Raw genomic sequence first — 13,189 nt, 5'->3', positions numbered from 1 at the left:
CAAGCTTTTGCATGGCGACTCCAACTGTTTCTGTTAGGTATGCTTTTCTTTATTCAATTTCTGTAGCTTCTTTTTACCGAGTTCGGGACGGGTTTCAGCACTGCTTGATCTATAATGAAATGGGGTCGAAGTAATTCAGTCAGATAAAGTAAAAGCGAGTGTTTCATGTTCTCATGTTCTTTGTGGATGCTTATCGACCCCCCCACAGCTTTCTCTTGATGTTTTATTAGATTTTTTTTTTTCCACACATTGAAACTTCTTTCAAGTAAACCAGTAATTTTTCATTTCCTGTGTTTGACTCTCTTCCTCCCTTCTCATGGTGTTCTGCAGATATATCCAGCTATGGATATGGACAGTGCCAGTTCAGTGGTGCTGCAGGCCTTAACCCAAGCTACCAGCCAGGACACAGCTGTGCTGAAGCCTGCAGAGGAGCAGCTTCGGCAGTGGGAGACGCAGCCAGGCTTCTATTCAGTCCTTCTGGTGAGCTATGATTTAAAACTAATATAAAATCTATAAGAAACTCATAATGGACTGACAGTTTGATGAATGTGGTATATGAAGCAGAAAACTTGCTGATAAGTTAGAATCTGAGGATCAGTTTTTGAGGTAAAGGGGAATATATCATCATCATTACATTTAATACTATCAAAATGATGGGTGGCACATTCTTCTTTTTGCCTAATAATTCATCCTGACAATGTCATACAATAGCTTTATCCAAAGGAAGAAATTATAAGATGGTTAAAGTAGCAAGCAGTGAGTTGCAGGCAGCTGGGGATTCATTTGTGTTAAAGTCCCTGTGACACGCTTTCCTACAAATGCAAAAATTGAAAGAAAACATTTCAATATCGAAGAAATCGGGCAGTAATTAACATGATATTTGCATTGAAGAAGTTATAAAAGACAATTGTGACATTAAATAAGCATATTTCTATGTTAAATTTTGCAATTCCAAAGTTGTCTGGAAATGACGTGAAAGGGGAAGTCTCCTGTCATTCAGAGTGTGAGTTTCAGTGATAAACGGTTCAGGTCGAAGTCAAGTTGCTTTAAAACAGTGTTAGTATGGTGAAACGGTGCATTGCTGGTGGTGGCAGCAATACTACGACAGCAGCCGTTAGTTTACACTAATTTCCTGAAGTGAAGAGGATAAGAGCTGCCTGGATCAGAGCTGGAAAACTGATGAGGGACAGATGGCTGGTGCCACCAAGCACAGCTAGTTGTGATCAGAGAACTACTCAGCAAAGTCCTTCTAACAAGAAACCTCTGAATTCACAAGAGAAATTATGTCAGAGGTCGGGATATCTGCCAGACGAAGGAGAACGTTGAAAGCAGAGTCTATATCAGTGCATCTGATGGGAAAAGATCTCTAAAGAAAAGATTGTTGCTGTTGCTTAATGGATCAAGGCTCAGCAGGTAAAAACACTTCCTCATCACAAACTGACATTTAGATATTGGCAGTTATTGTTTTACTATTAATAATCCAAAATTATTATTAAAATAAGATAAATTACATGCGCTTACCATATATTTAAATAAATATTTCTCTAAAGATTCTTATATAAAGTTTAAAAAATGACGGACCAGATGGTGTCTTCAGATCTTGAATCATCTCATGTCTGCTGCTACTGCTCCATGCTGCTCAGCTTCGCCTCCGGTTGTTTCACATATATACTGTAACCCTGGATTTACACTGCATCTGCTCCAGTCTGGTCTGGTCCGCTGTGAAGCCTGGAGGAGCTCCAACAACCGTACGCCGATCAATAAAAGCCAGTGATAAATGCGGTAGGAAGTCCAAAACAACTCATTCTGTGGAAGTTAAACCTGGTAAAACTGATTCACGTTTTATTTTATGCATCGAGTTCACTGATTACAGTGAAGCTATATTTGCTGCTTAATTTGGTGCATTTAATGTTTAATTGCTCGGTTTATGATACCTTGGTTAACCCAGTAACTGATCTAATTGATCTAATGTAAACAACTGCTAATATATACACGTGTTTATATAAATATGCGTGTATTTATTAATAGCGAGATCTAGCCCGTCTTTAGTGAATTATTTTGAAAATCCGGATGTTGTACTCGTTCCGTTTCCTGCGGTATGATTTATGCATATTGACTCCGACCATGCTCCGGCATCTGGCAAAAATCAACTCTGGTCGAATTAGATGGCTGTCTGCACAGCGCAGCACTTCTCTATAACTATCTCTCTGATAGTGACTGAAATATATCTAAAGAAATATCAGATTCTTCGCTGCTGTCTGTGTTGCTGCCATTTTAGCAGCAGTCAGTTTACCTGCAGGGGTTCCCCTTTTGACGTCATAAAAGAGCGCAACAAAATTACACAGGTGTAGTATGGAAATGCCTTTTAGCAATATTTATGACCATATATCTCAACAACTATTCATTTCAGTGGAATGAATTTACTTTTTAAAATATTTGATCAATGTTTCCTTACCATAAATGTTATTGGATTTATCATAAACATTCGATGTCAGAGGCACTGACTGAGAATTAGTCAGCTGTCTATTGAACTGTTTCATTAAAATTTATTTGCTGATAGTTTGGGCCACAGATGGTATTTGTAAAGGAGGTTAAGACGTCCGTGCACAACGCAATCCACCAGAGAGATTACTCAGATATTTTAGTTTACTGTTCTCGCCAGGCTTCGAATGATAAGATGCATTTCACTTTCATCTCTGCACTTTGTAATGATATTGGCCCAGTATGTGCTCGGCTTAGCTGAACACAGAGAACTAAGAACCAGTCATGGAGAAAAATGTTTCCTTTTTTATTTTGTCAGTAGGAGTGCATTTTTTTATAATACAGTTGATGTAAATAAACATCTCCGAGTCAAAGTATATATAAAATGACATTTTTTAGAGTTATTAGATAAATTTTAATGAAACGGACAACTCTTTGTGTGGCACTTATTTCTCCTTGTCTGAGTTTTTTTGTGGGAGATATTTAATGCCAACTTTTTCAAAATGAATTATATTTTTTTCCAAGTCTGCATGGAAGGAAGGAAGGATTTTTGCTTAACTGTGGCAGGAAGGATAATGATAAATCATCTTCAAATCTTTTTTAACAGCACCAAAAAAAGACCAATTTTCTGTCGTACAGTAAGTCTTCTCAGTTTTTCTTCCAGGTTTGCCCTGCATTTAGCTCCACATCCCTCAGCTCATCATCTCTGACCAGAGTCTACCCTCAGCATTATACATGTTGTGTTCAGGGTTATGGGCAGTGTTAGTTCTTTCTGCACACGGCGTTTGGCATTTAGACCAAAAAGTTCAATTTTGATCTCATCTGATCAGAGCACCATCTTCCACATGTTTGGTGTCCCCCCCCCCCCCCCACAGGGCTTGTTGGAAACTTTCAACAGGATATTTTATGGCTTTATCGGATTATTGGTTTTCGTCTTGCTATTCCCTAAAGGCCAGATTTGTGGAGTCCAGGACAAATAGATGTCCTATCAAGAGATTCTCCCAGTTGAGCTATAGATCTCTGCAGCTCCTCTAGAGTTACCATGATGCTCTTGACTGCTACTCTGTAGATGGTACCTGTATGATTGCAATAAAATAACCTTTTTTTTTAAAATTTTTCTTTGCATTTAAGTGATAATGAAATGAAAACCTATTTAAAACTTATTTTACGTCTTCTTTATGCTAAAGTGGGTGACTAAGCAGGTTATGATTTTAGTTAATGACCGGATTGCTGCCAGGATAAGAAGTGTACATTGTCTCCTCTAGTTCTGAATCAGACTTCTTTCTTGTTTTTACTTAATTACTTAAAAAAAAGGCAACATTGTATTTTTTTCCTAATACTACATTACGGATGATGTCACTGCAGCTATTTTTACCTGCAGTTTATGGCTATATTTACACATTATATACCTGAGATAATTTGTAGGCAATGCCTCATGCACAGCTCAACACAATATTGTTTCGTGTTATAATTTACATTGAAATAAACGGAGCGTCCACAGCAGTTACACTAGCTTTGGCTTTTTTGCTATGTCCAAATCCTATAAACAATTAAACATTAGACATACTGATAATTTTCTCTTTTTTCTTTCAGTCTTGCTTTCTTTTTATGCCCCATAATCAGTTGTGTGTGTATATATATAGTCAGTCAGTCATTTTCTACCGCTTATTCCATAGTGGGTCGCGGGGGAGCTGGTGCCTATCTCCAGCAGTCTATGGACGAGAGGCAGGGTACACCCTGGACAAGTCGCCAGTCCATCGCAGGGCAACACACAAACAACCAGGCACACACTCATTCATACACCTAAGGGCAATTTAGAGTGACCAATTAACCTAACAGGCATGTCTTTGGACTGTGGGAGGAAGCCGGAGTACCCGGTGAGAACCCACGCATGCACAGGGAGAACATGCAAACTCCATGCAGAAAGACTCCCAGTCGGGAATCGAACCCAGGACCTTCTTGCTGCAAGGCAACAGTGCTACCAACTGCGCCACCGTGCGCAGTTGGTAGCAACCCCTGTATATATATATACCAGTCATTTTAGTGTGGGAGGTTTCATGGCTAAATTGGACCAACCTGGTAGCCAGTCTTCATTGATGGCACATTGCACCAGTAAGAGCAGAGTGTGAAGGTTCAATTAGCAGGGTAAGAACACAGTTTGCTCAAAATATTGAAATGCACACAACATTATGGGTGACATACCAGAGTTCAAAAGAGGACAAATTGTTGGTGCACGTCTTGCTGGCGCATCTGTGACCAAGACAGCAAGTCTTTGTGATGTATCACAAAGACTTGCTGTCAGCATACCACCAAGAAGGACGAACCACATCCAACAGGATTAACTGTGGACGCAAGAGGAAGCTGTCTGAAAGGGATGTTCGGGTGCTAACCCGGATTGTATCCAAAAAACATAAAACCACGGCTGCCCAAATCACGACAGAATTAAATGTGCACCTCAACTCTCCTGTTTCCACCAGAACTGTCCGTCGGGAGCTCCACAGGGTCAATATACACGGCCGGGCTGCTATAGCCAAACCTTTGGTCACTCATGCCAATGCCAAACGTTGGTTTCAATGGTGCAAGGAGCACAAATCTTGGGCTGTGGACAATGTGAAACATGTATTGTTCTTTGATGAGTCCACCTTTACTATTTTCCCCACATCCGGGAGAGTTACGGTGTGGAGAAGCCCCAAAGAAGCGTACCACCCAGACTGTTGCATGCGCAGAGTGAAGCATGGGGGTGGATCAGTGATGGTTTGGGCTGCCATATCATGACATTCCCTTGGCCCAATACTTGTGCTAGATGGGCGCGTCACTGCCAAGGACTACCGAACCATTCTTGAGGACCATGTGCATCCAATGGTTCAAACATTGTATCCTGAAGGCGGTGCCGTGTATCAGGATGACAATGCACCAATACACACAGCAAGACTGGTGAAAGATTGGTTTGATGAACATGAAAGTGAAGTTGAACATCTCCCATGGCCTGCACAGTCATCAGATCTAAATATTATTGAGCTACTTTGGGGTGTTTTGGAGGAGCGAGTCAGGAAACGTTTTCCTCCGCCAGTATCACGTAGTGACCTGGCCACTATCCTGCAAGAAGAATGTCTTAAAATCCCTCTGACCACTGTGCAGGACGTGTATATGTCATTCCCAAGACGAATTGACGCTGTATTGGCCGCAAAAGGAGGTCCTACACCATACTAATAAATTATTGTGGTCTAAAACCAAGTGTTTCAGTTTCATTGTCCAACCCCTGTATATAGTATGAGTACAGGGACAAAAACAATTATCTATAGAATTGGGAACCATCTCTGATGAAACATTAACAACCACAGATCTTCTGCTGTGCACAATTTGTATAATTATCTGCCTTTGTACTTCATGTTGATGCCACAATGGAATACTTCTAATGTCAGGCATCTCACATGAAGATTCTCTTGCCGCCCAGTGCATGTTACGCCATGCAACTTTAGGCAGTCCGGAGCCCATGTGTGGAGCTAATCCTCAAGCGATTCTTCTGGTGGTTTTCTGAGAGCGGCTTTGGAACAACTTCCACTACTGATGTAGTGTTGTCTTCAGAGCCACAGAGGATTCAACACTTACAAAAGATGTTTACAACAAAGTTGTGTTGTGTGCAGCTGCTTGTGATGGCATGGCCCCAATCTAGCCAGGGAGCACAATATGTCTCAATTATTTCCGTAGAGCAGTAATCTGCATGAATTTATCAAAAGGCAGCCAAACTAGCTAAATTCTAGCTTCATCGGTTGGATCTGATAAAAGCCAAGTGGCCGTTGGCTGTTTTTCACTTGCATATTGGAAGTAAATAGTTACGCTGTGGAGCTCTGCTAATGGTGGTTCTGTTCCCTTGATGCGGCAGATGGATGTTTTATAGTGGCACAAAAGCCCAAATGTTAAACGACACACTTTCCATTCTGAAAATATGATAGCTGAGATTCCAATCTCTGATATTACTGTGGCTGGTCTTTATGGAGCTCCGGCCTTTGCTGTGCGAGAGCAAATAACTCTGAATACAGAGTATTTGTTTGACATGTTTTCAGAGTTTATTACAACAATTTACAGCTCAGGCATGTCAGTAGTTACAGGGAGTAAAACTGCACAAGTGTGTATGGCCCAGACAGCCTTGCTTATAAAGTGGACGTGCTCTGTGTTTTAAAAGAAGCAGTTGTGTAATTGTGTATGTCCTGTCATATTTTGGTTTTGCTTCAGATATTTCCTCTAGGATGGCTTTAGCTATTGCATATAATTGAAGTGCATCTGTCCTTGGGTTGCCTGGTATTGATTATATGAGCTCTAATACTGTTACTGGTGGTGAATGTCCATTTTCGTTTTTATTCCAGAATATTTTTAATAATCACACGCTGGATGTGAACGTGAGATGGCTTGCTGTTCTTTACTTCAAAAATGGCATTGACAGATACTGGAGAAGAGTGGCCCCTCAGTAAGTACCTTCATTCCTCAAATTCACACTCTCACTGTTCAATGTAAAGGTTTTCTGTCTTTGCAATGTGGCTTATCTAGCTTTTATTCTACCTTATCCACTGATGTACTATATATACTCATCAGTCTTAATCTTTTCTTTCTTGTGAGGCTAAACTGGTCTTAGTTTTTAGTCCCTGTTCCCACATTTTCTCTTCATCCAGGCTCCTACCTATTATAGATAACATCTGCTTGATGTTTCCCAGATGTCATATTTTTTTTTTCGTTTTCAGTCTGATTATCTATCTCGCTTTGCTTTGATTTTACACCAGGTTTATTAGTTTGTGCCTCTTCTGTCTTGTGTAAGAAAAGGCACCATTGCTATGGAATTTGCTAAATTTGATTTGCAATACAGGCGTTAACACTACGGCATAACATTTCTGTCAGACATCTCCCCATGGTATTCTTCTCAGAAGAGTAATGGCGGACAAATTCAGCATAGAGATCCTGTTGTAAGCCTAGCAAATGCTTACAATTCAGATTATTTATCCCACCTTCATGTGCTTCTATTCAGGAAAGATTTCTGAGTCTAGATTAGGCTTTGAAATTCTGCGACTTGTTGCATAAACCATACGTCATCACAACCTCAGCTAACATAACAAAGGGGGCTGACTTCAACCCTCTCTTCAACATCTGTCCATTCACAAAACAGACGGAGGCAACAAAAACGCTTTCATCCCACCTTGAAGTGGTTTGTGAAAGAGGATAAAGTCTATTGCTAAGCCATGCAGAAGCTCTGCCTGCACTGGTGAAGATTCACTCACCTCATTATGTTGAATGCATGAAGTAGTTGACATGGTAGGTGAAGCATCAGAAAACAATACTTGTACTTCATCAACTTGACAGGCTGTGGTGTTTCATGTAAATCTACTGTATATCTCAGTGCATTTCGACCCATGTACAAATGTTTTTGGAGTCACCAACATACATGAAAACATTACAAAATAGTGTGACAACAGCTATATATTTACCCAAGTAGTTCAGCATAATAATCTAACGAATGTTATGCAATTCATTTGTACCACAAACATTTACCTAACAGGTCTTTATAGTGTTGATATTGCACACTTTTTGTTTTCTGTTTAAAATTGTTTGGTCACTTTACTAGCCCATTTATCCTAAAATGGGAAGAAAATATAATGTAGATAAGTAGAAATTCTGATAGACCTGGGCCATCAAAAGGCCATTTGAGTAGACTTCTTTTAAAACAGTACCCTGCTGTTTTAAATTGATGCATAATGTACTTTGCCGGTTTTGTTTTAGTTTTTTTTTTTTTGCAGAAATGAAACAAAAAAAGGAAAACCCTCAAAAAATACCTCTGAATGGCATTGAATATCTCTTCACACCCAAATTATCCATGCATTGTTCTCTAATTCACCCACATAAATAATTTATTCTCTGCTTTTAAAGAGACGGCTAATAAAAAGCCCAATGATTTCTTGCTTCTTTTGCTCACAGAAGTTAAAACGGTCTCCAAGGAGCATTATAAATGTTAATATCAGTACAGTTTTTCATTTCACTAGGGTCCATTAAATAAGCCTGAACTCTGAAGCGTGACAAGGTCTTGTGAACTCTGGCAGTAGTGTTTACTACTGAATTGTGTCTGTTTCAGTGGAAGGCTAGAAGAGCAAGAATATTACAGCTTTTACAGGTGCATCTCAATAAAATATAATATCATCAAAACCCCTCGACTTTTAGAGACAATACATTTTGTGCAACTCGTTAGGTGTAATATGTGACACCCTGGTAATTGTGACTATGCTCAAGGTGTTATTTCTTTAAAAATATTGAGATGACAACATAAAAAATTATATTAAAATCTGTTATTTTTATGTTTCTTGTATTTTATTTCATTTAAACAGTACATGGAAAGATGCTTTGACAAACAAAGCTAATGGTGCAAATGTAAGCAGTACAGCAAATGCACAAGGGAAATGTAACATAAAGATGAAACGAGGAGATTTCATAAAAGTTTAAAATATGAATATGATTCATATTGCTTTCAACTTTCCTGACATCCTCTGGCAGACTGTTCCCAGAGCTCGGAACATGAAAACTTCAAGCAACAAAAGTAGAAAGTTTTCTTATTATAAAAATAAATCGGCAGTGTTGGAGAAGTAGAGTAAACTTACAACTACTTTCTTGTGATTATATCTGTCAAAACACCTGATTCATATAGTAATATTAACCATTTTAAATACCTGTAATACAATCTGTGCAAGGCAAATGTGTTGCAGATTTAGTTTTACAGAGGCTGTTTATCTAAATAATGTCTCAAGAGTATTTTAATTGTTGTTCTGGCAATCCGTTGCATTGGGAAAATTATTGGATTCACATTTATCTTACAAAGTCCCTTCAGATCAATTTAAAAAAAGTATTCTGTGGTGAGATGTTGTTTTTATTAATGAAGAAGATTTTCCACGATGACAGCTTCCCCATGTTTTTCTACACCAGTCCTTCTGGCTGATCTCTACTCGGTCCATCAGCTTTTGAAGAATGTTTTCATTGGTGCTCCTGGCTGTCTTACATTTTTAATTTAGAGAAAAGGTTTTCTCCTGTTTTGAAATCCACTGAGTAAAATCAAAACTAAGACACAGCACAGCGTTCTGTTCTTGTTAGAATCATATTTCCACTGTCGGTTCCTTAAGAACATTAATAAAAACAAATCAAATGACACTTAAAGCTGAACATTGAGTCTAATTTTAAACCCTGGAAAACATTGTCCTCCCAGAACTGACCTGTTCTAGTCTCTTTCAGAAAATATATCAAAATCCATGTCCAGAGACACATAAAATAGAAAACAGTTGGAAAATGCTTGAATTTGCATAATTCAAGCAATTGTTGCACATTTAAGTGATTTAGTTAGTCCCAGGATAGGTAGGTAAATTAATGTATTCCATATTGCTGGTTTATGTAACTTGTTTGCATGTATAGAAATAGAAATGAGAGGACAAGGGGGTCTCTTGGGATATGTATTGCAATCACCTGTGTTAATGTGCCTGGTGTCCCGCTGGTAATTGCAGCAGAACACCAGGCACATTAATATCCAGCCACAATGTTGCAGGCTTAGTCTGACCTTGTTTGTTTCTTATTCCTCCAGTCTTTCTTGTTACTCTGGCTGGTGTGCCATCAAAAATCTTAATGAATTAAATAAATGTGCATCAAGGGAATTATGATGACACATGAAACTCTAAACTTACGCTATGTTGTGCATTCTTTTCTCCTTGCCTGCTTACTCCCTCCGAATGTTTTTGTTTGCTTTGTTCACAGTGCATTATCAGAAGAGGAGAAGACCTCTTTGCGTGCTGGTCTTATCACAAACTTCAACGAGCCCATCAATCAGGTTAGTGGGGAGAATGGAATATACTGGGGGGAAGTAAAAAAGATTTTAACCTAGTTTTATTCTGCACAAAACTTGCCGCTGTCCAAGAAATCCGACTCGAAGCCGTTCGTCTATCATAATGTAATTTTCTTTGACCAGTTATGGAGATTGAAAAGAATGGGCATGGATGGTGGCCCTAAACGGCGGCCATTAGTTCTGCTTTCTACAAGTTGTATATCCCTGAGGGACAGCTCTGTAATGTCAGGACTGATGGGGTCCATATGGCAGGCGATGGATACGCTTTTAAACTCCATATGTCTCACCAGTCTGTGCCTCTACTCTTTAAATCAAAGCTTTTTGAGGGGTTATGTGTTCTGTTCGATTCTCTTGACTGTTTAAATGCACATTTTGAAGTTCCACAATCAATATGAAATTTATGACCTTACCTGTTTTTCTTAGAAACCATAATGACCTATCAATAGTGGAAAATTAATCTTGCATTTAAACAAATTCATCACATGCTTAAATTAGTGTTATAGGCATTTAACATTAAGGTGGTTGTCATTAAAGGAATGCATTGCTCATCTAGGTGGTCTGTTTCTGGTTCGTATTAACAGGCAAAATGAAAGCAGTCTTCAACATTGTTGTATTTATTTTTGTATTTCTGCCACGGCTTATGTATCTAGGGCCAAAAGTTCCACAGGTCAATAAATAACTACATAAGTAAATACATATTTGAATTGTAGGAACCTAAATCAAATTCTACATATATATTTATATAAGAAATGTATCTGTTTTATTTAAATTTACCAGTAATTAATTAATTAAAGAATTAAATGTAAAAATCTTTAATTAAAAATGAAATGTATTTAAAAAATCATTACTAGTTATGAATTGTATTGCATTATTTCACTGTTTATTTAATTTTTTCTTTGATTTAAACTTTAACCATGGGTTATTAAATAAATCTTCTGATTGGTTAACCAGCACAGCAACTCAACTTGAGCCCAATCAGGGAGCCCTACCCACTGACATTGATGGAGAAGAAATTCATCATTTGCTCCAACATAAGTAAAATCAAAATAATAACAACAATATAATAACAAAACAATATCAATCAAAACTGGGTATTTTTAGCTTAATTATTATTTAACAATGTGTCGGATTGCTTATTTTAAGATATTAATACATATTACTTTACTCAGCTTATGTGTGTGCTTTCAATTTTAGTTTAATTGTGACATATAAATATTTAAATCACTTATTGATGAATTGAAATGTTGGCCCTCAATATTAATAACTGGCCAAGTTTTGAAAAGTGTCATTTATTGGAGTATAATTTTTGGCACCTGACTTTTTCTCACAAGGATCCCAAGCAAGACGTAGCTCTAACAAGCTAATTAAAATTTCAGCCCTTTATAAAGGGTACAGGAGTTTATTGTTCTAGTTACCATACTTAATGTATCACAAAATGTTGTTTCCAAACATTTGGGCTGCTTAGCATCCTATTTCTCCACATATTTACTTGACTTAATGCAAGTCTGCATGGGTGAAAACAGAAGTTGTGGAATTAAAGCAGTAACTGGGTACTACTATAGGCATTTTGTTAACATAAAGAAGCAGTAAGGTATGATAAATATTGTTAGAGACGCACCAAACAAATCACCCAAAAAATTTACAAATCAAAAATATATTTTCTGATTGCTGGTCCACAGGTTATGTACTGAAATATTTCCATATCAGTTGAAGGCATCAAAACAAAGAACTGCTGCCATTTTTGTTCTATTTACATATCAACAAACAGCAGGTAGTTTAATTGTTTTGGGGTTTTTATAGTAGTAAATATGCTTAACAGTTATGCTCAATTCCCTTTTAATTTTACCCTGGCATATTCACCTGCTGTTGTTTTAATGCTTTGCCTCTGGTTATGTTCGCTTACCTTTTTTTCCCTTCTTCCCTACAGATAGCAACCCAGATCGCAGTACTGATAGCCAAGGTGGCCCGGCTTGATTGCCCGAGGCAATGGCCGGAGCTCATTCCAATTCTGCTCGAATCCGTGAAGGGTCACGATGGGCTGCTGCAGCACAGAGCACTACTAACCTTCTATCATGTCACCAAAACACTGGCATCCAAACGTCTGGCGCAGGACAGGCGTCTTTTTCAGGATGTAAGTCCACACTAACAGCATCACATCTTCTTTTTATTTAATTAGCTGCTTTTAATGCTCATTCTTCAGACTTCCTCTTTCGTTCTGCTCTCAATCACAGATAAATGCAATGTTAGACAAATAAGGAGAAGAAAAAATTGTTTTCTCCTGGGATTTTTTGTGTTCTCCCTTCTTACTCGTACATACAGGGGTTGGACAATGAAACTGAAACACCTGGCTTTAGACCACAATAATTTATTAGTATGGTGTAGGGCCTCCTTTTGTGGCCAATACAGCGTTAATTCGTCTTGGGAATGACATATACAAGTCCTGCACAGTGGTCAGAGGGATTTTAAGCCATTCTTCTTGTAAGATAGTGGCCAGGTCACTACGTGATACTGGTGGAGGAAAACGTTTCCTGACTCGCTCAAGGGAATGCCATGATATGGCAGCCCAAACCATCACTGATCCATCCCCATGCTTCACTCTGGGCATGCAACAGTCTGGGTGGTACGTTCTTTGGGGCTTCTCCACACCGTAACTCTCCCGGATGTGGGGAAAACAGTAAAGGTGGACTCATCAGAGAACAATACATGTTTCACATTGTCCACAGCCCAAGATTTGCGCTTTTGCACCATTGAAACCTACGTTTGGCATTGGCATGAGTGACCAAAGGTTTGGCTATAGCAGCCCGGCCGTGTATATTGACCCTGTGGAGCTCCTGACGAACAGTTCTG

At 38.6% G+C, this 13,189-nt stretch overlaps 1 protein-coding gene across 1 annotated transcript in view; it reads left to right on the top strand.

Annotated features, from left to right (window-relative positions):
• Positions 1 to 13,189, top strand: part of ipo11 (importin 11) — a 178,408-nt gene that overhangs the window by 6,339 nt on the left and 158,880 nt on the right. Inside the window, exons 2-5 of the mRNA XM_047381873.1 lie at positions 331 to 480; positions 6,846 to 6,946; positions 10,255 to 10,327; positions 12,270 to 12,473. Coding sequence (XP_047237829.1) covers positions 343 to 480; positions 6,846 to 6,946; positions 10,255 to 10,327; positions 12,270 to 12,473 — 516 coding nt within the window. The 5' untranslated portion in view covers positions 331 to 342. The remainder of the gene's footprint in view (positions 1 to 330; positions 481 to 6,845; positions 6,947 to 10,254; positions 10,328 to 12,269; positions 12,474 to 13,189) is intronic.

This window comes from Girardinichthys multiradiatus, chromosome 12, assembly GCF_021462225.1.
Source record: "Girardinichthys multiradiatus isolate DD_20200921_A chromosome 12, DD_fGirMul_XY1, whole genome shotgun sequence".
Classification (NCBI taxonomy): domain Eukaryota; kingdom Metazoa; phylum Chordata; class Actinopteri; order Cyprinodontiformes; family Goodeidae; genus Girardinichthys; species Girardinichthys multiradiatus.
Note: the sequence above shows the minus strand (reverse complement) of the source record. Positions and strands in the feature narration are given on the sequence as shown.